Here is a 23,248-nt window from a genome sequence, read left to right as displayed (position 1 = left end):
CAGGGGTATTCATTTCCTGGGGCTACTTTAAAACCTTAAACGCAGTGGCTTAAAACAACGCAAAGTTATTCCCTCACCACCCACAGTGGTAAAGTTCAGGGCTGTTGGCAGGGCTGGCTCGTTCTGGAGGCTCTAAGGGATAAAGTGTTTCTTGCTCTTTACAGCTTCTAGAGGCTGCCCACATTTCTTGGCTTGAGGCTACATCACTCCAATCTCTGCTTTTGTTGTCACATCGTCTTCTCTGACTCTGACTTTCCTGCCTCCTTCTTACAAGGACCCCTGTGATTATGTTGGGTCCACTTGGATAATCTGGGGTAATGTCCCCATCTCTAGATCCTTAAGGTAATCACACCTGCCAAGCCCCATTTGTCCTGGAAGGTGACATATTCACAGATTCTGGGGGTTAGGATGGGGACATCTTAGGGACTGTTATCCTGTCTACCTCACCAGAAGAGAGAGGCTGCAGGAAACTGGGGGGTCAGAGAGGGTAGTGGGAGGGGAAGAAAGAGCTGGGGCAAGTGGGGTGTGGGGGCCATGGCATTTCCTAATCACCTAATGCCACTCACACCCAACTGACAGGCCTCATTGTGGTCCTTCCAGTGAAGCTACGGGCTACGTTTTTCCATCACCCCCATGTTAGAGGTGAAACAACAGAGACTCAGAGGTTGGTGCCAAGACCCAGGACCAGACCCAGTTCCTCCACTCCAGGGCAGGGAAGAGGAGAGGAGACACACAAGACAGAAGTGGAAGAGGAATCAGAAAAGGGACTTGGCCAAGGAAGAGGGTAGACCCTGCCCTGCTTCCCAACCCCTACAGTAAGATCCAAACTCCCACCTACCCGACTCGAGCTCCTACCACCCCCCAGCCCCCACAACTGGCCATACTGGCCTCCTCTGAATGCAGTCAGTGTGCTCCTGCCTCAGGCTCTCATGCTTGCTGTTCACTCGGACCTCTGTGCTGGTTGCGTTCACTTGTCCACTTGGCCAGGTGATGGTGCCCAGGTGTCTGGTCAAGCAAGCACTGGCCTAACTGTTACTGCAAGGACACTTGTGGCTGGTTAATAAACCAGAAGGCTGGTTTATTAGATAATCAGTCAATTGACTGCAACCATGACTGATTACATCAGCGAAGGGCATGACTTCCTCAATGAGAGAATGCAATCAACTGGATTTAATCCAATCAGTTGAAGACTTTTAAGGGAGAAAGAGAGAGAACCTTCCCTTCTTCTTCGGCTAGCCAGCAAAGTGTTTCCTGAGGAGTTCACAGAACATCTTCATCAGAGTTGCCAGTTCGCTGCCTGCCCTATGAAATTTGAACTCGTGCATCCCCACAGTTGCCTGAGACACTTTTGTAAAATCTTGTATTTACAGATATTTCTTGTTGGTTCTGTTTCCCTAGAGAACCCTAACTAATACACCTTCCCTGGACTAGCTCCTTCCCACATGTCACCTCCTCAGAGACAGTCCTCCCTAAGAACCAAAGGTGACTCTCTGGTCCCTGGGCCACACCTCCCAATTTTAAACCCATCATGGTCATTATTAGCTGAATTATTTGTTCGTGTGTTTATTGACTCCTTCCCCACCAGACTGGAAACTCCACAAGGTCAGGGACGGCGTCTTTCTTGTTCATTGCTGAATCCCGAGCCCCTAAAAGGGACAGGCACATAGTAGGTGCTCAGCAATCAGGGTTCAGAGCCATGGGCATTCTGGCTCCATTTCATATTCCTCTCTGCCTCTCTCCTGTTGCCATGCTCCAGCCACGGTAGCTTTTATTTGTCCTCTACTGGCTACACTGCACCTCGCTCCCTCTGTCTGGCACCTGCTGCCTCCAAACATTCGCAAGACTGCCGCCAACCTTGTGTTTTGGGTCCATCCTACCTAAAGCACCTGTTGCTGACCCCCACCTTAGGATCCTCTATCACATTTCACCATTTATTTTTCTGCATAATTATTATTCGCTGAAGTCCTCTCATGCTTTCTTAATATCTGTTTCTCCTACTAGGCCTTGAGCTCAGCGAGGTCAGGGACTTTGCCTGTCTTATTTATTTCAGTACCCCTGTCCTAGGCCAAGGCTTGGCACAAAGGAAGGCATCCACAGATACGTGCTTATACGAAGACACGAAGAATTGTCTGTCAGAGCTGCAGGCTCGAATCCCCTAAGGTTACCCAAGGGCCAGGAGTTCTGGGGTGAAGAGATAACAGATGAAGACTCAGGGTCTGCTGACCTGTCAACAGGCTGAGCCAGACCAGCAGTCAGGAACCGATCACGAGGGGTCTCCCAAAGTCTCCTGGCAAAGAAATGACCAGGCCCCCGTCCCTTCCTGCCGGCTCTCAGGACAGGCCACTCCCAGACTGCAGGCTCCCCAGGGCAGGGACGGCCCCAAACAGCCTTGGCTGCCTTCAAGGAACCACCTGCACCCTCATTCCTTCCCCCGGGCACCTTCTTGGGACCAGACTGTGGGCGAGGACCAAGGCCCTTGAGGGACATCTGTCCAGCGGAGGACAGACACGCCCAGCCCGATCGTTACTCTAAACCATTCCTGGCAGGGTGAAAGAAAACAAGTGGAGCAGAGAGTGCTGGGAAGGTTCCAGCAGATGGCAGGCCAGGAAGGCACGTGTACTGGGCTGATGGGTTTGGAATATGTTCTGAGGGCCCTGGGAGCCTCAGAAGGGCTTGTCAGAGGAGAGTGTGACACGAGTGGGGTCTCTCATTCACGGTCTTTGAGGACACCTTGAGACTATTTGCTGTGTGACCTTGGGTGAACCCCAGTCCCTCTCTGGTTCACAGTTGTGTCATGTTTCAAATGAGTGGGCTGGTTGCACAATGTCCAGCTGTCGCATTCTGCGGTTTCATCAACACTTCTCTGGTCTGACTCCAGTGATGTGCTGGAGCCGACTGTTAGATTTTCAGGAATTTTGTGAGCCAGCGGTTAAACACAGCCATTATTAAATATTACCTTATATCAATCTTTCAATTAAAAAAATTATACTAAAAGCAAAGATACGAAATACTCAAAACTCATCATTTCCCTAATTATTTTACTAGATTTTACTGTTATCTGTGCTCTTTAGGTTATTGACATGTATTGCATCTGAATGGCAGAAATACTCAAGTGGCTTGCTACTGCCCTTCTTTTCCAGTGCATTAGGGACACTGCATGGGTTGCTTGAAGTCAACCATGGTGGGGACACTGACACCACAGAAAGTGGCAAATGCTAGAAATCAGGGCTTTTTTTCCTGGAGCACTAATTGTCAAGCATTTACCAGATACCACTCTCTCCCGCTCTTGTAATACATGTTGGAAAAGAGATCCAACCCTTGAAAGACTTTCTCAGAAGCCAAAATCTGGCTCAGGTCTGGGAGATGGGGGCCGGTTATTAAGCAGGGGAAGTTTGTGAGGCCAGCTGCCCAGGGATTCCTGCATTCATTCACTCATTTTTGGGGGCCTGGGTGGACGTCCAGAGTGGCCCTGTCTGTGCTGTCCAGTCCAGGAGCCTCTAGCCTCTTTGTGGCTATAAACACATACCAATATGTGTTTATGACGACAACTGAGACACCCGCTTTCAATTCTTTTGGGTATATAGCTAGTAGTGAGATTGCTGGGTCATATGGTAATTTTATACCTAGCTCTCCAAGGAACCGCCAAACTGTCTTCCACAGCGCCTGCACCATATTGCACTGCCACCAGCAATGAATTTCTCCGTGTCCTCTCCAATGCTTGTTATTTTCTGTTTTTTTAATAGCAGCCATTCTAATGGTTGTGAAACGGTATCTCACTGTGGTTTTGATTTGCATTTCCCTGATGGCTAACGATATTATACATCTTTTCATGTGCTTTCTGGCTATTTGTATATCTTCTTTGGAGAGATGTGTGTTCAAGTCTTTTGCCCATTTTTTAATTGGTTGTCTTTTTACTGTTAAGTGGAAGGATTTCTTTATATATTCTGGATATTAATCCTTTATTGGATATGCTGTTTCCAAATATTTTCTCCCATTGTGTAGGCTGTCGTTTACTTTCATGATAAAGTCCTTCGAGGAGCAAAAGCTTTAATTTTGATGCAGTCCCATTTATCTATTTTTTCTTTTGTTGCTTGTGCTTTGCATATAAAGTCTAAGAAACCATTGCCTAACACAAGGTCCTGAAGATGATTCTCTATGTTTTTTTTCTAGGAGTTTTATAGTTCTGGCTCTTACATTAGGTTTTTGATCCATTTTGAGTTGTTTTTTTTTTGTATATGGCGTGAGGTAGGGGCTGCTGGATTTTGAAGACTTCATATGAAAAAAAAGCAAAGTATCTCATTCATAAATTTTTATATTGATTACATGTCAAAATGATAATATTTTCAATATGCTGGGTTATTATCTGAATTAAGTTCACCTGTTTTGTTCTGCTTTTTTTAATGTGACTATTAGAAAATTTCAACTTATATATGTGCTTACATGATATTTCTATTGGGCGGCACTGGTCTAGAGCATTTTGGGTTGTTCTCCTCCCCCTACTTGTACCATTTGAAATACAAAAGCAGAAGTGGTGAAAAGAAACCACTGGAAGGATTTTGCTAAGATTACAAATTCTGGAAGAAAAGGAGCTAATTTTGTCAGATTGCAGGAGGCAGTGGCAGAGGGACTAGTGAATGCCCTGTACCCCACCCAGGAGAAAAGCTTCAAGGACCCTGGCTGCTATGGCTGGGGCAAGGGGCCCGGGATATTTGGGCAACAACCAGTTTCTCATCTCAAAGACCAGCTCCTGAGAACAGACCCTGGGTCCAAGACGTTTTTGTAAAAGACACTCCACTCAGAAAAGCTTATTCCTAGGGCCATACAGCAGACATGAACTGGCCACAAGGAAATTTCCTGAGAAGGAAATACCAAAGGTTTGGTCAAACTCTTCAACCCTGCCCTTGGAACAACAAGACTTCAACCATCTGTGCTTTTGCAGGGGCTGGTCCTTTTACTTCTCCTATCCCTCCGGAAAACTCCATTCATCCTTCAAGATCCAGTTCAAATGTGCCTTCCTCTAAAGCCTCTCTTGACCAGATGATGTTCCTATATCAAATCGTTGAGCTTCTGACCTGGTCTACTCTTAAGAGTTTCCTGGCTGGCCTCAGTGTTTTTACTCTTGATCTCTCAAACCTGACTTCCTTCTAAAACACAGAATACATGACTCTCCCCTGGGGAAAATTCCACTGATTTCTGTTACATAAAAAATAGTTCTCAAACTTAAACAAGCATCAGAGACACCTGGAAGGCTTCTTAAAACACAGATTGCTGGGTCTCACTCAGTCCAGGGTTTCTGATTCAGTCAGTCTTGATGTAGGGCCTGATAATTTGTATTTCTAATAAAGCGAGGCTGATGCTACTGGTCTGGGGACATACTTTGAGAACCACTGATTTAAAATATCAAGTGCAAACTCTCAATTGAGCAATCAAAGCTCTCTGTAATGTGGCCTCCAACTGATTTGCTGCCCTCATCTTCTAGCATGTGCGGCGCCCCAATCCTAGACTAACCAGTATCCAAACATGCCACACCTTCCATGACTCTACACCTTCACCCATCCTACAATTCCTGCTGGAAATTCCTTCCCTTCTTTATTCACTAAATTCCTTCAGAACTCAATTCTAGTGCCACCTTCCCTGATATCACAATGTCTCAAAGCCAAATCCTCAAAAATGAGGAAAAAAACACCTTTAAGGGTCTCTAAAGTAGCAAACCTAGGCTGTAGGGGCAGCTGCAAAAGAGGAGGGTGAGAAAGGTTCTTGGCCAGAGCAGCATCCATGGATAAGCACGTGCTAGCCTGAAGTGACAACTTTGGGACAGAAAATTCTGGTGTTTCTATTTAAACAAACCCACAACAGTCACAATCCAGTTTTTCACTACCCAATTTTCCAGCTTTGCTACTTTCTGACTGTGTGACCTGGGGGGCAAGTTACTTAGCCTCTTCATTTCTAATTTTCTTCTATCAAATGGGATAAAGTAACAACCTCACAGAATGAAGATTAAATGGCCACAATGCAAGCAAAATGCATAGCAGGAGCCCCAGCCCACTGTAAGCGCTCAGTAAACACTGGCCATTATTGGCATTATCTTTGGACCTTGGAAAACAATGGACTTGGTACACAACCGCAATCAATGATGACAAATGAACACGTAATAGGAGTTTTCTTAATGGGCAAACAACTGGCAATTCAATAAATGTATGAACGGATAGGAGGATAGAAAGATGAATGGTGGGTGGATGGATGGGTAGATAGATGGGTGGATGGATAGGTGGGTGGATGGATGGAAAGATCGATGGATGGAAGGGTAGATGAGTGGGTGGGTGGGTGGATGGATAGATGAGTGGATGGGTATATGGGTGGATAGATGGATGGATGGATAGATGGGTGGGTGGGTGGATGGATGGACACTTCGATGGATGGAAGGGTAGATGGATAGGTGGGTGAGATGGGTGGATGAATGGATGTGTGGATGGATGGGTGTGTGGGTGGATAAATGGGTGGGTAGGTGGGTGGACAGATAGATGAGTGGGTGGGTAGATGGGTGGGTGGATAGGTGGGTGGATGGATGGACAGATCGATGGATGGAAGGGTAGATGAACAGGTGGGTGGGTAGATGGAGGATAGAAGGGTGAATGGAAAGGTGAGTGGGTGGGTAGGTGGATGGATAGACAGATCGATGGATGGATGGGTGAATGGATGGGTGGGTGGATGGATGGATGGATAGATGGGCGGATTGGTAGATGGGTGGGTAGATAGATGGGTGTGTGGTTGCATAGATGGGTGGACAGATGGGTGGATGGATAGGTGGGTGGATAGATGGACAGATCAATGGATGGATAGATGGATGGATGAATGGGTGGGTGAGTGAGAGGATGGATATTGTGGGCAGGTGAGTGTTTGGGTATGTGGCGGTTGAGCTTATGGGAAAACTTCATTTACTATCAAAAGAGGTTCTGTCAGAGCAGTTCAGTTTGGCAAAGACACTTAAAAACTTTTAAAATGCCACATATACAAATTTGTCCTAAAGAAGTTCTTCGACAAGAACAAAAAACTTGAAGATGTCTAGCATGTAATAGCAGAAAACAGAAAGTAGCCTAAATGTCCAAAAATAGAGGATGGTATAGGCAGTAGATAGAATTCTTTGGAACAATGAAAAATGAAGAGGCAGGTGTTTCTTTACTGATGTGGCTAGATGTTAATACACTCTATATAAAAAGAGTAAGAAGGAAAGCAACAGGTCTGGTATAAGATCCCCCACACACACACACACACAGACTGCTGGGCCCCTCCTTCCTCTGAAGGCTCTCCTCACCAGATGACGTGCCCACGTCAGATCCCTGGGCTTCTGGCCCAATCTACCCTTACGACACCCTAGCTGGCCTCAGTGCTTTTACTCTCATCCCCTGAAACCTGACTTCCTTCTTTTTTTTTTTTTAATTCATTTTATTGAGATATATTCACATACCATGCAGTCATACAAAACAAATCGTACATTCGATTGTTCACAGCACCATTATATACTTGTGCATTTATCCCCATAGTCAATCCCTGACACCTTCATTACCAAACACACAAAAAAAACAAGAATAATAATTAAAGTGAAAAAGGGCAATTAAAGTAAAAAAGACCACTGGGTGCCTTTATTTGTTTGTTTGTTTTTTTCCTTCTCCCATTTTTCTACTCATCCATCCATAAACTAGACAAAGGGAGTGTGGTCCTTATGGCTTTCTTTCCCGATCCCATTGTCACCCCTCATAAGCTACATTTTTATACAATCGTCTTCAGGATTCATGGGTTCTGGGTTGTAGTTTGATAGTTTCAGGTATCTACCGCCAGCCTGACTTCCTTCTAAAACACAGAATATGTGAGTCTAAAATATAGAACAAAGAATCTGCAGAGACAAAGTCTAGAAAAATATACTACAAATGTTATCAGTAGTGATCTCTGGTGACAAAAGTATGGATGATCTCCATCTTTTTAAAAAAAAATGTTCAATACACTCATTTTTCTCTGATGACCCTATATATAATATTTGTGTAGTTTCTTAAAAGCAGCTTCACGAACTATGACAAAGGAAACATGTACTCTTAGCTGCATTGCCCTTTGCTGTGTGACTGCAAGTAAGGGGACTACCCTTTCTGGGCCTCTGTTTCCTCCTCTGGAAAAGGGTAATCACTATCCCTGCCCTGCTCAACTCCCAAGGTTCCTGGAGAGCGCAGAGAAAGATGGGCTTTGAAATATGAAACTGACAGCCAGGTGGTGGTGTATTAGTCCCCCACTGTTGTCTAAGAGGCTCCCCAAGGAGATGCTCACAAGCAGAAGAAAGTGGGCCTCCATCTGGGGGGGTTAGGGAGAGGTGTGGGCAGCCAGGTTTGGTGATCAGAGCTTTGGGCAGGGGCAGGAGGTCCAAGTTTTCACCCCCCTTTAGCCCCTGGCTTCCCTTCTCTGTCCTTCAGTTTTCCAGTCTGTGAAATGAGAGAGATGAACTTCAACTGTGATTTCTAACCTTTCCTTTGGTTTTCTTAAGCATCACTATCCTTTTCTCAAATGCAACATTTAGTGTTACCAGTTCTGTTCCTAAAAATCAGGCATTCTGTGCAAAATGCCAACTGGGAGACTATTACCCATTATTTTAAGTGGGAAAAACTTTAAAATACTATATGTCAACTTCAAACTCCCCACCAATATCCTAAAATGTAACTACAACATAGTAAAGCTCTCTTTGTACATGATAGACTCTCATAGTATGACGTACAATGCTTAAAATATTCCTTCCCGGTTGCTAAATAATTATTCGGGTTGTTAACAGGCTGTAGCTATGCATAGTAACATGACTCTGGAGAGACTCTCCTGGCTCCAGGGACATCTGTGAGGCCCAGGCCCTGCCAACCCTCAGCTCCTTTTCAAAACATCTACATGTGACTTCTACATTCTTCCAAGTGCATCTACAAGGAACGTGGGATTTTTCCTGTGCATCATTTTGTTACAAGTGTTGAACAGAGTTTTGGGGACATAGGGATACATGTTTTCTATAAAGAACAATGTTTTCTATAGGAAACATCAGCTGGGGGAAAAAAAAAGCTTTGGAGAGCTATGCATGTCCCAGGAGGCTTGGGTTTTATGGAGCCAGAAGCATTCATGCTACGAGAATACTGACAGTGAAGACAATCTGCAGGGCAGGTTTGTCCTGTGAAAACCAGGGGGCACCCCAGAGTCTTTCTATAGGAGCTGAGGAGTGATGCTGAGGTTGAACAGTGGGCCTTGAAGCTGTATCTGCATTGTGCAATCAAAGGATGAGATTACTAATAGTGGATGGGAGGATGTTAGAGGGTCCCTTCTTTACTGCTGCTATTGAACCCCCAGGAAACAGTACCAGCAGTGATAGTGGAGGGACTATTACTACTACTAATAAAATAGCCAACTTAATAAGCTTTTACTTGGGACAAGCACCGTTCCAAGCACTAAACATGAATTAACTCATTTAATCCTCAGAACGACTCTACGAGCTAAGTATGATTATCATCCCTGCCTTATAAATGGAGAAACCGAGGCAAAGAGAGGTTAAGAACTTATTGTGCTGGATTGAATCACATCCCCCAACAAAAGACATGTTCTTAATCTTAATCCACATTCCTAATCTGCATTAGGAGCCTTTGAAGATGTTATCATTATTAAAGTATGGACCAATTTATGAATAGGATCTTCTGAAATCCTATTTAGGTGTGGTCCAACTGAATCAGGGTGAGCTTTAAAACATATTACTGGAGGCCTTATAGAGAGAGACCAGAAACCAACAAAAACAGGAACAGCAGAAACAAGGAGAGAGAGATTGCCAGATGATGGGAGGCAGAGGTGTAAGCCAAGGAACTGCAAGGATGGCAGCAAGCCAGCACCCAAACAGTACAGACTCTGGGGAGAAAGCATGGCCTTGCCAACACCTTGACTTTGGACTTCTAGCCTCCAAAACCATGAGACAATAAATGCTTGTTGTTGAAGCTAAGCCACTGCGTGATATTTGTTATAGCAGCACTGGCAAACCAAGACATTTGCCCAGGGTTATCCAGCTTGTAAATGGCAGAGCTGGCTTTCAATTCCAGGTGGTAGAGCTTTAGGGTTCCTGTTAAGAGCCACTGCCCTGATACATAAGGGTGGGGAGCCTCTGTGGGAAGGGGAAGGCAGAGGACTCAGAACCCCACCAAATTCACCTTCTCCTCACCTCGCCCTCGCCCTCAAAGCAGATGCTTAGAAAGAGGTGACGACCTCAGGACCAAGCTCAGGGAGCTCCAGACCCCCATGTTGTGGGGGTGGAGAGGGGGCAACAGTGCAGCACCCTTACCCACAGCTTCCCGTCATAGAAGTAGGCTCCCAGGAGCTTCACGATGTAGGGGTGGTCGCAGGTGGCCAGGATCTCAATCTCCACGATGTAGTCCTCCAGCTCCTCCTCACTCTTGGTCTCTATCACTTTGGCCGCAGCCAGGGCACCGGTCTCCTTGTTCTTGGCCTGCAAAGCAGAGACACGGAAGGTCAACAAGACATGCCTGGTGGGAAACTGACCTTGGACACCAACCCAGAGAGCCAGGCGTGGATAACAGGTGTGAAGACGGAGGCCATGTGTCCAGACAAGGATTGAGAAGCTGAACGAGGAGATACTTGTTCAGTATGACAATGGCCAGTGCCATTGCATTAGCACAGAGAAGCACGAGAAACAATGTTCTGTTATGAAAAAGATGCATGATACATCCAGACTATGGAATAAATAAAATCACAAGAACAGCTCCTAAGTATATACCCTAAAGGATTGAAAGCAGGGCCTCAAACAGATACACGGTGTGCCCCAGTGTTCACGGCAGCTTCATTCACAATAGCCATAAGGTGGAAACAACGCAAGTGACCGTCAACAGATGAAGGGATAAACAGTGGTCTAGCTACACAATGGAATATTATTCAGCAATAAAAGCAAATGAAGTTCTGATACATGTGACAACGTGAACCTTGAAGACACCATGTCCAATGACATAAGCCAGACACAAAGGGACAAATATTATACGATCCCACTTATATGAAATAACTAAAATAGGGAAATTCGTAGAAGCAGAAGGAGATTAGAGGTTACCAGGGGCTAGGGGGAGGGGTAAAGGAAGTTACTGCTTAATGGGGGCAGGGTTTCCATTCAGGGTGATGAAAAGTTTCGGTAAGGGATGGTGGTGATGGTAGGACAACATGGTAATGTAATTAATGCCATGGAAGGGTACACTAAAAAATGGTTAAAATGGCAAACTTTATCTTTTATATAATATACATATACCACAATAAATTTTTTAAAAAGCAGACAATCAAGAAAGCATTTCTAAAAGATGGAATTCTTTCATGAGAACATGAATACCTTTTCACACTTACAAAAGCAACCAGCAACTCAATTAAGAAAAAAAAGGAAACAATCTCCACAATACCATTCCCAACCTAACACAATTAACAATAATTCTATTTAAATAATGCAAGAACAGGACAGCTCTACAAACACCAACATGGACAGGCTGCTGAGTTGTTGAGTAAAAACTCAAGTCGCCGAACAATAGAGGGGTAGGATACTTCTTATAGAAAAAATGGAAACCTCCACTTTTCCTAACTGCTCACGAGAGTACGTAAAAGCATGGAAAAACCCTGCAAAAAGACACCAGCAACCTGACAGCAGGCTGGGCAGGGCCGGAAGTGGGGAGGGGAGTAAAGGACACTCTCACTCTATTGCTTAAAAAAGTTTTAATAGGAATGTTTTCATGCATTTATTTGCATTGTTTCATATACATTAAAAGAGGGATGAAAACTGGTTTTTAAGGAAGCACCTCATCAATGACAGAGAACTTGCTCCCTAGATGCATTTTACCTGGCAAAGCAACTGTTTCTTGTTTGACGAAAAGGAGAGCGAGAGAGGGCCGTAAATAGTGCAAGCAGTTCCACCCCTCCTCCACTCAATGAGAAGCCGCCATTCCCCGGGGTGGTCGGGTAAGCCTGGGGGAGGGAGACGGTGCTGCTGTGAGCTTGGAGCAAGATTGCAATATTTTAAAAGAATACATGTCCCTCAGCGTGGCTCCCCAAAGCGAGCTGCTGCTTCTGGAGCCTTGGTACAGCAACCAATTGCAAAGCAGAGGGGACCCGGGCTCCACTGGGCTCGAGGAAAACCACGTTGGTCTCCGAAGTAGTACCTTCCTACGGGCTTTTCAGGTTGATGTTGATCACGCCCCACCCTCACCAGACCTGAGGATGCTGGAACCCACCTCCCTGGAAACGCCCAGTGGTGGGGTTACTCTGTGTATTCAGCACCACAGGGACAACCAAGAGCATTCACTCAGCCTGGTGCGATCATCACAGGGACCAGCATCTCCCCATTTCCCCCATTCTGCAGAGGAGGAAGTCAAGGCTTAAAGTGGGGGCGTGTGGAACTAGAGTCGTGGTGCCAGAATTTGAATCTGGGTCCTTTAACTTCAAAGGTTCTCTGCACTCCTGCAGAGTCTCCTCCCTGTAATCTTGAGAACCCAGGAGCCTCTGAGACTGACATGAGCTGCTGACACACACTTACAGGGGCTGACGGGCTGGCCCTGCACAGGGCACCCAGGGTACAGGGACAGAGTGACCCTCTGCCCAGCCTCAGAGTTCACGGGCTAGTTGGACAGACAGACTATGCTGACACAGTGTGCTTCTGATGGGGGGCTGGGGGACTGGGCACCGAACTCCACCAGGGAGCCTTCCGGAAGGAAGTGACGCTGAGGGAGTGATGCAAACAGGCGACTTTTATGTTCATTTCCTTTTTGTAAATTTATTCTCAGTTTAGGTAAATGTTTCTGTTAAGTGAGCTGTCAACTCCCTAGGGTCCCACTGCAGTGATAACCGGTGACCATTTCACATTTACCAGGGACTCCCCCTGTACGGGGACCGGTCTATCCTTCTTCCATGTGCTAACTCATGTATCTTCTGTGTTCCGGTTTGCTAATGCTGCTGTTTTGCAAAACACCAGAAATGGACTGGCTTTTATAAAGAGGGTTTATCTGGTTCCAAAGTTCTAGTTATAGTTTGAAGGCCATAAAGTGTCCAAGGTAAGGCATCAACAATAGGGTACCTTCACTGAAGGATGGCCATTGGCATCTGGAAAACCAGTGTTAGCTGGGAAGGCACATGGCTGGGGTCTGCTTGCTCCTAGGTTGTGTTTCAAAATGGTGTTCTCCAAAATGTCAGTGTCCAACAGCCGTCTTCAAAATGTCTCTCTAAGTTGCAGTAGTACTGAGCTCCTTCTGTCTGAGCTTTTATAGGGCTCTGGTAAATTAATCAAGACCCAGGCTGAATGGGCAGGACCACACCTCCATGGAAATTATCTAATCAAAGGTATTACCCACAGGTGGGTGGGTCACATCTCCATGGAAACAACCTAATCCAAAGATTCCAACCTAATCAACACTAAATACGTCTGCACGTCTGCCCCCCGCAAGATTGCATTAAAGAACATGGCATTTGGGGGAACATAATATATCCAAACTGGCACACCCTACGATGTAGGTTTCTGCCATGATCTCACTGACAGACAGGGAGGCTGAGGCAAAGGCACCGAGCGAGTGAGGTGGCAGAGCTGGATTTGGAATGCAGGGCCATCCAGCTCCCCAGTCTGAGAATACCCTAGAAACCCATCAATTAATTAGTCAGGCTCTGTTGGCCCCCATGCCCCCCCACACACACTCACTCACAGTTAACTTATTATGTACCTATTATGATTTTTCATGATCCCACCAAAGGAACAAAGATAAAGCATCCTTGTACACCCCAAATAACTGAAAACAGGGTCTCAAGCAGAAACATGCACCCCAGTGTTCACCGCAGCATCATTCACAAGAGCAAAAGGTGGAAACAACCCAGTGTCCACCGACAGATATACGGACAAGCAAAATGTAATATGTACACCCAGTGGAATATTATTCAGCCGCAAAAAGGAATACAGCTCTGATCCATGCTAAAACATGGATGAACCTTGAGAAAATTATGCTAAGTGAAATAAGCCAGACACAAAAGGACAACTATTATATGATCCCACTTATGTGAAATATGCAGAACAAGCAAATTCATAGAGACAGAAAGTAGAATAGAGGTTACCAGGGGTCAGGGAGGCAGAAATGTGCAGTTATTGCTTGAAAGGTTCAGAGTTTCTGTTTGGGATGATGAAAAAGTTTTGGTAATGGATGATGGTGATAGCAGTAACACACCATAAAAGTAATTGATGCCACTGAACTGTACACTTAAAAAATGGTTAAAGTGGAAATTTTGAAGTTCTATATATGCAACCACATGAAAAAAAAAAAGATAAAGCATACTTTCACATTTGTACACCATTCCTCCTCTCCCAACTCAGAAGGGAAGTTAAGACCCACCCTGCTCCTTTAAGGAAAAGGTGTGGAGGATGGAAGGGGCCAAGGCAAGGACCACGTCACCATGCTCTCCCCAGCCACCAGCGAGAGCAAGTGGCAAGAGGAGAGAGGTGAGCTGGACAAAAGCTATCCTCTCCCTTTTGCTCCAGAGACCTGGTGAAGGAGGTTGCACGTCACCTCTTCCTGGGTTTCCTAGATAGCGATGTTCTCCCCTGGAGGTGGGGGAGGTCCAGGCAGGGACAGTTTCCCAGAATGGCACAAAACCTGCCTTGCAGCCACCCTGAAAGGCAGCGCTGAGCACAGGGCTGGGCCTCCAGCCGGGCGCCAGCTTCCCGCCAATGTCAATATTGAGGAACATCCGCTGCCCAGCACCTCCCTCAAACTGCACAGAGGCCAGCGCCTGCCAGAAAGGGATTAGCAGAAAACATGGCCCATAAAGTGACTTGGCCAAAATTAAATTCTTTTAAAAGTCCAGTTAAAGCAGCAATCCATTACTTGAAGCCGGAGAGGATGTAATAATTGCTGATGATAAAAACAGCCAACAAAGACTGGGCATTCACTGTGTATCAGTGCAGGCTTTAAATTGGATTTCTCGTTTCATCCTCAAAACAGCCCTTCGAGACAGATATTATCATTCCCAAGTTACAGATGAGGAAACCAAGATTCAGAGAGGCCAGGCAACTTGCTTCAGGTCACACAGCAAGTGGGTGTTGAAGGCTGGATCCAAATGCAAGCCTGGGGTGGCTCAGAAAACCTGGGCAGGAAATCACTTCCCAACAGGACTTTCTTGGCAAGTGCTACCCGCATGTCCCTTTGCTAAAGATAATGACAACCAAGCCAACCAACAGCAATCACTCATGCTGTAGCTGAGAAATTAAGAATTAATAAATGATTATCATTACTGAATCACTATACAGATGTTTTCCTTTCTGCATTGTAGAACAGGCAGAAGTTAATACCTGAAATTATGGAAACTCAACTAGTCTCAGCCCTGTGTATACTTGATACTGTAATGGTAACAATTCCATCTCCCCTTGCTTGAATCCATAAAAACCTTGAAATCCTTAGGCTCAGGGAGACAGATTTTGGGGCTGATAGGCCATCTGATCTCCTGCTTCACAGGTAGCAATAACTTCTCTCTCTCTTTGAGACCCCTGTGTTATGGATTGGCTGTTTTGTGCATCTGGCAGAGAACCACGCATTTGTTCCCTAACAAGACCCGCAGAGCATTGGGCAGCTGCAGGGTGCTCAGGCTGCCAGAATTTAACCGGCCCACAAGCCATTAAAGCAGATATTATCCATCATGCCCATTTCCCAAGCAAGGAGACTGAGCCTCAGAAAAGTATAAGAACCCACCAAGGACAGTGCCCTGTAGCTGTCTCCTGACTCCCAGCCAGTTTTCTCTTCACTACCAGCTCGAGGAATCCTCACTCGCTCACCCATTATTTATTGAGCCCATATTATGCGTGAGGCACTTTTCCAGTGAACTAGAGAAACAGCTTTTGTTTAGAGCAAGAATACGCACATAGGAACATAGAATGCGTCTTTTCCTGATTTTTCTTAGGAAGGGCCAACCACCCTCATTCTCAGTTCCTTTAAGGGAAAGGAGTGGACTACAAAGAATCCAGAAGTGAGTGGTGGACTCATGTTAGCCAATCAGAACACCGCATTTCCTCTGGCCACAGTGATTGGCTCAGTGATAGGCATGTGATCAAGTGAGCCAATGACATGCAACCTCAGAACCACAGACTTGCAGACTGCTGAGATTGCGCAAGCCCTCCTCCATTGCTGGAAGGGAGGCCCCTGGCCTGGAGCTGCCTGCCACTACTGTAACCAAGCGGAGCCTGACAATGAAACCAGCTCAGAGACAGAAGAGAAATGGAGGTACTAGAGTAGAGAGAGGGCGTAAGAGGACACTTTGATCCCCACAACTGATTTTTTTTATCTTCATTTTATTAAGATATATTCACATACCATGCAGTCATACAAAACAAATCGTACATTCGATTGTTCACAGAACCATTACATAGTTGTACATTCATCACCTAAATCAATCCCTGACACCTTCATTAGCACAAACACAAAAATAACAAGAATAATAATTAAAGTGAAAAAGAGCAATTAAAGTAAAAAAGAACACTGGATACCTTTGTCTGTTTGTTTGTTTGTTTCCTTCCCCTATTTTTCTACTCATCCATCCATAAATTAGACAAAGGGGAGTGTGGTCCTTATGGCTTTCCCAATCCCATTGTCATCCCTCATAAGCTACATTTTTATACAATTGTCTTTGAGATTCATGGGTTCTGGGTTGTAGTTTGATAGTTTCAGGTATCCACCACCAGCTACCCCAATTCTTTAGAACCTAAAAAGGGTTGTCTATATTGTGCGTAAGAGTGCCCACCAGAGTGACCTCTTGGCTCCTTTTGGAATCTCTCTGCCACTGAAGCTTATTTCATTTCCTTTCACATCCCCCTTTTGGTCAAGAAGATGTTCTCCGTCCCACGATGCCAGGTCTACATTCCTCCCCGGGAGTCATATTCCACGTTGCCAGGGAGATTCACTCCCCTGGGTGTCTGATCCCACGTAGTGGGGAGGGCAGTGATTTCACCTTTCAAGTTGGCTTAGGTAGAGAGACAGAGGGCCACATCTGAGCAACGAAGAGGCATTCAGGAGGAGGCTCTTAGACACAATTATAGGGAGGCCTAGCCTCTCCTTTGCAGCAACAGTCTTCCCAAGGGCAAGTCCTGTGGTAGAGGGCTCAACCCATCAAACCACCAGTCCCCTATGTCTCCCACAACTGATTTTTACAACTCTGTGAGTGAAGTACCATGAAGAGTCTCATTTTATATATAAGAAAGCATGCCCAGAGAGGTTAAGTCACTTGCCCAAGGTCACACAGCAGGTAAATAACAGGACTGGGATTTGAATTCGGACTTCTGTGGCTTGAAAGTCCATGTACCTGACAGCTTCCCCAGAAGGTGCTTTTAAATTCTGTAAAGGTCCAGTCTGGGTCTCAGTTCCCCTCTATAGAGTAAGAGGGTAGGAAAATGATGCTACAGCTCTCTCCATGCTCTAGGGGAAGGGGGTGGATCTGGGAAAGCTAAGGGTGGTCCCAGTAGATGGGGCACGTGGGAACTGACAGGCAAGGCACTATATAAAGAACAAGTGGCTATCTGTAGCCTCTGACGTCTGTCTCTCCCACCAGCCTAGGCGAGGACAGGGTCCAGTGAAGGGTGGGGGGAACCCCTGCTTGGCCCTCCGCTGCCACCCGGCAATGACTAACGCCTCAGCCCACACCCTCGAGAGCAGACACACAGTGGCCACTTGTGTTTTTTGGCGCAAGCCCCTCTGTGGGAACAATCTTCCCCCTTGTGCCCGCAACACGCACAGGGCCCAGCCCCGAGGAAGTGGGGACAATCTTCCCAACCTGGAGCCCTCCCCACCCAAGGGGCCCAAGCAGCCCAGTCAGGGGCTGGGGGCTTCCCACCAGTCAGCAGCCAGCAGGGAACAGCCCCCAGATCCTCCTCTCTACTCCCAGCTCCCTGCTGATGTCTGCATCCCTCTCTCCTCCTCCTCCTCCTCCTGGGAAACAGCCAAAAACATAGATCTTTAGGAACAAGAATGAACTCTTGCCACCACCCCTAAATCTGGACCCCCCAATCGCTACTCTGCAGATGAGAAAACTGAGTCCACAGAGGTGAATACAGACCCAAGTGCTCATCCGTAAAACAGAAGAACAAGAATACATGAGGATAAGAGAGGCAAAGGGCGTGGAGGAGCCTGTTCAGCAGAGCACTGCCCACTTCTGTCTGAGAGCAGGTGGAGCTGTCGGGAAGGAATGCTGAAAGTGGGGTGGGAGAAGCAGGAAGGGGGTCCTGGCCACCATCCACTCCCCCTTGTGGACTTGAAACTCCAGGTTTCCTTTGGGCACCACCTCTTCCTCACTCTCAGCCCAAGGGATTCAAGAGTCAACTCTACTGTACCTACAGACCTACGGCCCAGCCAACAGAGGTGTACTTGAGTGCTTGTTTTTTTTTGTTTTCTTTTGTATTTTTGCTAAAGTCATCATGAAAGAAGTTCTGCCCTCCCCCACGCCCCACCTCCCTGCCCTGGGTTGCTCAACTGGTAGAATGGTCTTGTAACCTCTTTCCACATCTTTGGAGAACCTGCCTGAGGATGAGGCCATGACAGAGGGAAGCAGGGCCCACGAGGAGGAAGGCTGGGTGCTGAAGATTCTGTGAAGCACCTGGAGCTAGCCATTCCTGAAGGCAGACCTATCCCTAGGCTTTTTGGTTACATGAGCCTATAAACTCCTTTTTGGACATCTGTCACTTGCCACCAAAAGCAACCTAACTAATATAAGAGGAAATGAGTTCCCTGTTTCCGGGGGCTGTTTGAGCAGAGAGCAGACATCCATGGAAGTGCTTCACCATGCCACCTCACAGCCAAGCACGATGGGACATTCACTGAAGCCTCACAGAAGACCTGGCTTATTATCCAAGATCTGGGGAACCTAGGAGGAAAATGTGGTTATCAACAGGCCACAGGCCAATAGAAAGCACAGGATTCTTCTGATATAAGAACCTTCCTCAAAAAAAAAGTGGAGTGAATCATGTCATGCTATACTTATTAAATTAGCAAAAACAAGCAATAATGACAACTCCCTGTGTTGGTGACAATGTGGTAAAATGAAAACAATGTAAACTGATTCAACCTTTTAGAGAGTGAAAGAAAAAAGGATTTTAAGAGCCTTGAAAATAGTTATACCTTTTAAGGCAATTATCCCTTTATTCCTGAGTATTCAGGACCAGGAAATAATTCAAAAGGAACAACGAAAGAAACGAGCTAGAAGATGGTCACGTAAGTCTGTAATAATGGAAAAAGGTTAACTTAATGGGATATTAGGCAATCCTTAAACATGATAAATTGAAAGATAATAGAGGTATGAGAAAAAAATATTTAAACCATAATAGTAAGTAAAAAGGCAGAATAATAAAACTGTAGCTAAGCTAAAGCTTTGGAAAAAATGGGTACGTCTATAGACAGGGATGAGATGAAAACCTGGCAAAAGGAAGGCAGGTGGTTTATAAGGGTTGTTATCATCCAACCACATCTGGCAAATTATCCACAGGCTTCCCGGGGAGGATAGACTAGGGTTGGTGCAAAGGAAGCTCCGGCCCAGAAAGCAACTGCCTCATCCTTACCTTCGTCTTAAATGTTTCTGCAGATGGGCTTCCGTGACCTCTCGGAACCCACTTGAGCCGCTAACCACACATGTGGCTGATTTAAGTATTAGAGATTAAATAAAATTAAATTTTTAATTCCTCAGTTGCATTAGCCACATTCCAAGTACTTAATAACTACATGTGGCTAGCGGCCACCAGACTGAACAGAGCAGAGAGAGGGCATGTCCGTCCCTGCGGGAAGTTCTACTAAGCAGCACTGCACTAGAGGAGCTAAAACTCCCTGGTGGAAAATGCCTCCTCACAGAGGTGAGGGAGACTCTAAAACTCACCCTGGCATCCCAGACGCAGTCACAGAAATATTTCTTTTGCTGGGAAGGAAAAAAAAGGGAGAGTGGGTAGAGAAACTCGCAGGCAATCATTTGCTAATGAAGTCTCCTAGCAACCTGGCCTGGCAGCAGGGCTTCAGACAGAGCTCCCAGCCGACCTGTCAAATGAAGAGCCGAGTTGCATGGGTCAGTGCCAAAGAACAGAGAAGTCAAGGCTACAGGTTTCTATTTTCCCCGTGCTCTTTCTTTTGGACGGCTGTGCCAGGCATGTGTCAAATACAGTTCAGGCCACTGGAATTCCAGGAGGGGCTTGGCCTGTTTTCCACAAAAGGTACAGCTGCGGTGGCCCTGCCCAGACCCATTTATCTTTGCTTGGTTGGTGGCAACAGTTGCCAATCGCAGGAAAGCCTTCTGAATCTATTAGGGAGAGAGGAAATCTGGCCGCAGAGGGAGCCGGGCTCTCAGCAGAACCAGTTATATGCCAGGGAAGGGCCCTGCACAAATTCAAGGCGGGTGGTCTGAGGGTAGCATACGTGGGGCCAGGATGGGTGGCCAAGGAGGGGCTTGGGGTCAGACTCTGCTAACATCCCTGGCTGGCAGGCACAAGTCAGTCTAGGAGTAGAGCTGTAAGTTCCACAGGCCCGGCCTTCCGGAAGCTGGGTCCTTGTGGGCCTTGAAATGAAGGAGAAGGTGACACCTGTGCCCCCCCCCCACCTTTATGCAGCACAGGAAGGGACGGGCTCTGGGCTGCGCCTCACAAGTCCATGAGGTATGCAGGGTGGCCACCTCTTTCTATTGAAGAGAAAATGAAGGCCCAGGTAGAGAAAGTAGCTTGTCCAAGGTCAACACAGCCACGAAGTAGCAGTGATGACTCAAACTCAGGTCTGGCTCTCTGCCCAGTGCCTTTTCCCCTCAGCAGCCCACAGGGTAAACATCTCCAAGGGTCCCCCTCCCAGTTGTTCCTGGTGCCGGAACTCCTTCCCCATCTCTTCCCCATTGCTTTGACCAGAAACACTCTCATGGTGAACCTTCAATGGCTCCCCACTGCAGACAAGATAAAGTCATGATCTGGCCCCTGCCACTCCCCCTACCCACCCCATGCTACGTACAGCCAGTCTACCTATGCATCCAACTCCCAGGTCTTTCTTCATGCTCTTTCCTCCACCTGGAGAACTTTCTCACACCTATGTTTAAGCAATCCACAAAGTCCATGAAGACGTCCCCCAAATCCCACCTGCCCTCCACTCCCTAACAGAATTTCTTCACACCTTATTAGGGATTTCTCCACAGTCTGCCTGGTGCTACAATCATTTGTGTTCACAGCTTCTCTATCTGACCAGGCTGTGAGCTTGGAAAGGCTAAGCCCATGTCAGATTCATCGTGGTCTACCCCACAGAGCCTGGCACAGAGCAGCCAGTGCATGGATGGGAGGGTGGGAAGACAGGAGAGTGGATGGGTGGGTAGGAAGATGAGTGAGCAGATGGATGAGTAGGCAGCAGGGTGGATGGAAGGATGGGTGGAGACATCAGTGGATGGATGGAAGATGGGTGAGTGGCTGGTGGATGGAGCAGGCTGGATGGGAGGGTGGGTGGGTGAGTAGACACATGGGCAGACTGAATGGTAGATGGGTAGATGGGTGGATAGGTGAACGGGTAAATGGAAGGGTAGATGAATGGACAGGAAAATGAAAGAAAAGGTAGGGGATGGTTGGCTGGAAGGATGGCTGGGAGAGTGGGTATGTAGGGAGATGAGGGGGTAGATGTGAGAACAGATGGATGTAAGAGAGGGATTGTGGTTTGAATCTATTATGTACCCCAGAAAAGCCATGTTCTTTTAATCCAATCTTGTGGGGGCAGACCTACTGTGGGTGGGAACTTTTGATAGGTTGTTTCAATGGAGATGTGACCCAGCCCATTCAAGGTGGGTCTTAATCTCCTTGCTGGAGTCCTCTGTGAGAGGATAAAAGGCAGAGACATTTTGGATAGAGCTCAGAGAAGCTAAGATACGTAATCCAGAGTTTGCTTCCAGGAGAAGCTAAGACAGAAGCCCAGAGACATTTTGAAGCCACCAAAACCAGAAGCTAAACCAGGGAGAAAAGGCTCAGCAGAGCCAGCCATGTGCCTTCCCATGTGACAGAGGAACCCCAGATGCCATCAGCCTTTCCTCAGGGAAGGTATCTACCTCTTGATGCCTTAATTTGGACATTTTCACAGCCTCAGAACTGGAAATTTGCAACCTAATAAATCCCCATCGAAAAAGCTGATCCATTTCTGATATTTTGCATTCTAGCAGCTTTAGCAAACCAAAACAGGGATAAAGGAATGAAAGGTATATCCAGAGAAAAGACAATCATGAAGTCTTTCTCTTTTCCAAAATACACTTGAGTCAACTTTGTTGCCAACTTCTAGAACACCAGCCTGTCTCCTCTCAATACTGAAGCCAGAAAGATATGTTTACAAGTCCCTACCCCACAAGAGCCAATGTCCCCATCAGGGCAAATTCAGAAATGGACAGATCTCCATTAAGCAATTTCTTGAATGGAAATAGCACAGAATTTTAAATAAAAAGACCTAAGATCAAGTCCCTACTCTACTACTTACCAGCTAAGTGCCCTTGGGGAAGCCAGGAAACTAGGCCTTAGTTTCCTAATGGAGATATAGATAATTCTAGTGACACATGAGAAAGTTTAATAAAGCCTCGTGGATTTGTCAGTTGACTAATGGGTGATACCGTTCTCTCTGGAATTGTGTATTTTCTGTTTTGTTTTGTTTTGTTTTGTTTTGTTTTGTTTTCAAAAGCCTAAAACTATGCTTATCTTTTTACCAATGTGCCTTATTTCTCTGTCTGGCATAGTATACACTCAATAATACTTTAAAATAATGGATGGATGAATGAATGAATGAATGAATTGGTGTTTGTGTCTCTCTGCAAATAGAGAGAAATGAGCCACTCCACCTAAGAGGAGAAAGGAAAGTAACAAGACATCGATTTTCTCCATAAAATACTTAGATTTCTGAATCTCTAGCTCCCGTTTTGGAAGAAGGCAATGCTCTTTGGCTGGGGTCAGGTGGCACACAGTTTACGAGCACTGCCAAGTGGCAAGAAACCACTTCCAGATCAATAATTGCCGTGCCAAGTTTCAGCCCCATGACAAACGAGACGGCTGGGTTTCGAAACAAGTGATACTTAAGGATGGTGAAGATTACAAAGCACAAAAGCAGAGAAGCGCCGCCCCCTCCAAAGACGTGCACTTAATACGCTTGCCCTTGGCGAGGAGAAGCCTGGCATGCTCTCCCGGCTGAGCAGGGAAAGGCTGAGCCTCCAAAGTCCT

The 23,248-nt window shown here is 46.3% G+C and overlaps 1 protein-coding gene across 1 annotated transcript in view; it reads right to left on the bottom strand.

Moving 5' to 3' along the window:
- The window catches only part of STK10 (serine/threonine kinase 10), a 134,844-nt gene that overhangs the window by 98,817 nt on the left and 12,779 nt on the right, over positions 1-23,248 (bottom strand). Inside the window, exon 2 of the mRNA XM_037799393.1 lies at positions 10,337-10,501. Coding sequence (XP_037655321.1) covers positions 10,337-10,501 — 165 coding nt within the window. The remainder of the gene's footprint in view (positions 1-10,336; positions 10,502-23,248) is intronic.

Source organism: Choloepus didactylus, chromosome 11 (assembly GCF_015220235.1).
Source record: "Choloepus didactylus isolate mChoDid1 chromosome 11, mChoDid1.pri, whole genome shotgun sequence".
NCBI classification, from domain to species: domain Eukaryota; kingdom Metazoa; phylum Chordata; class Mammalia; order Pilosa; family Megalonychidae; genus Choloepus; species Choloepus didactylus.
The sequence above is the reverse complement of the archived record's forward strand: the minus strand, read 5'-3'. Positions and strand labels throughout refer to the sequence as shown.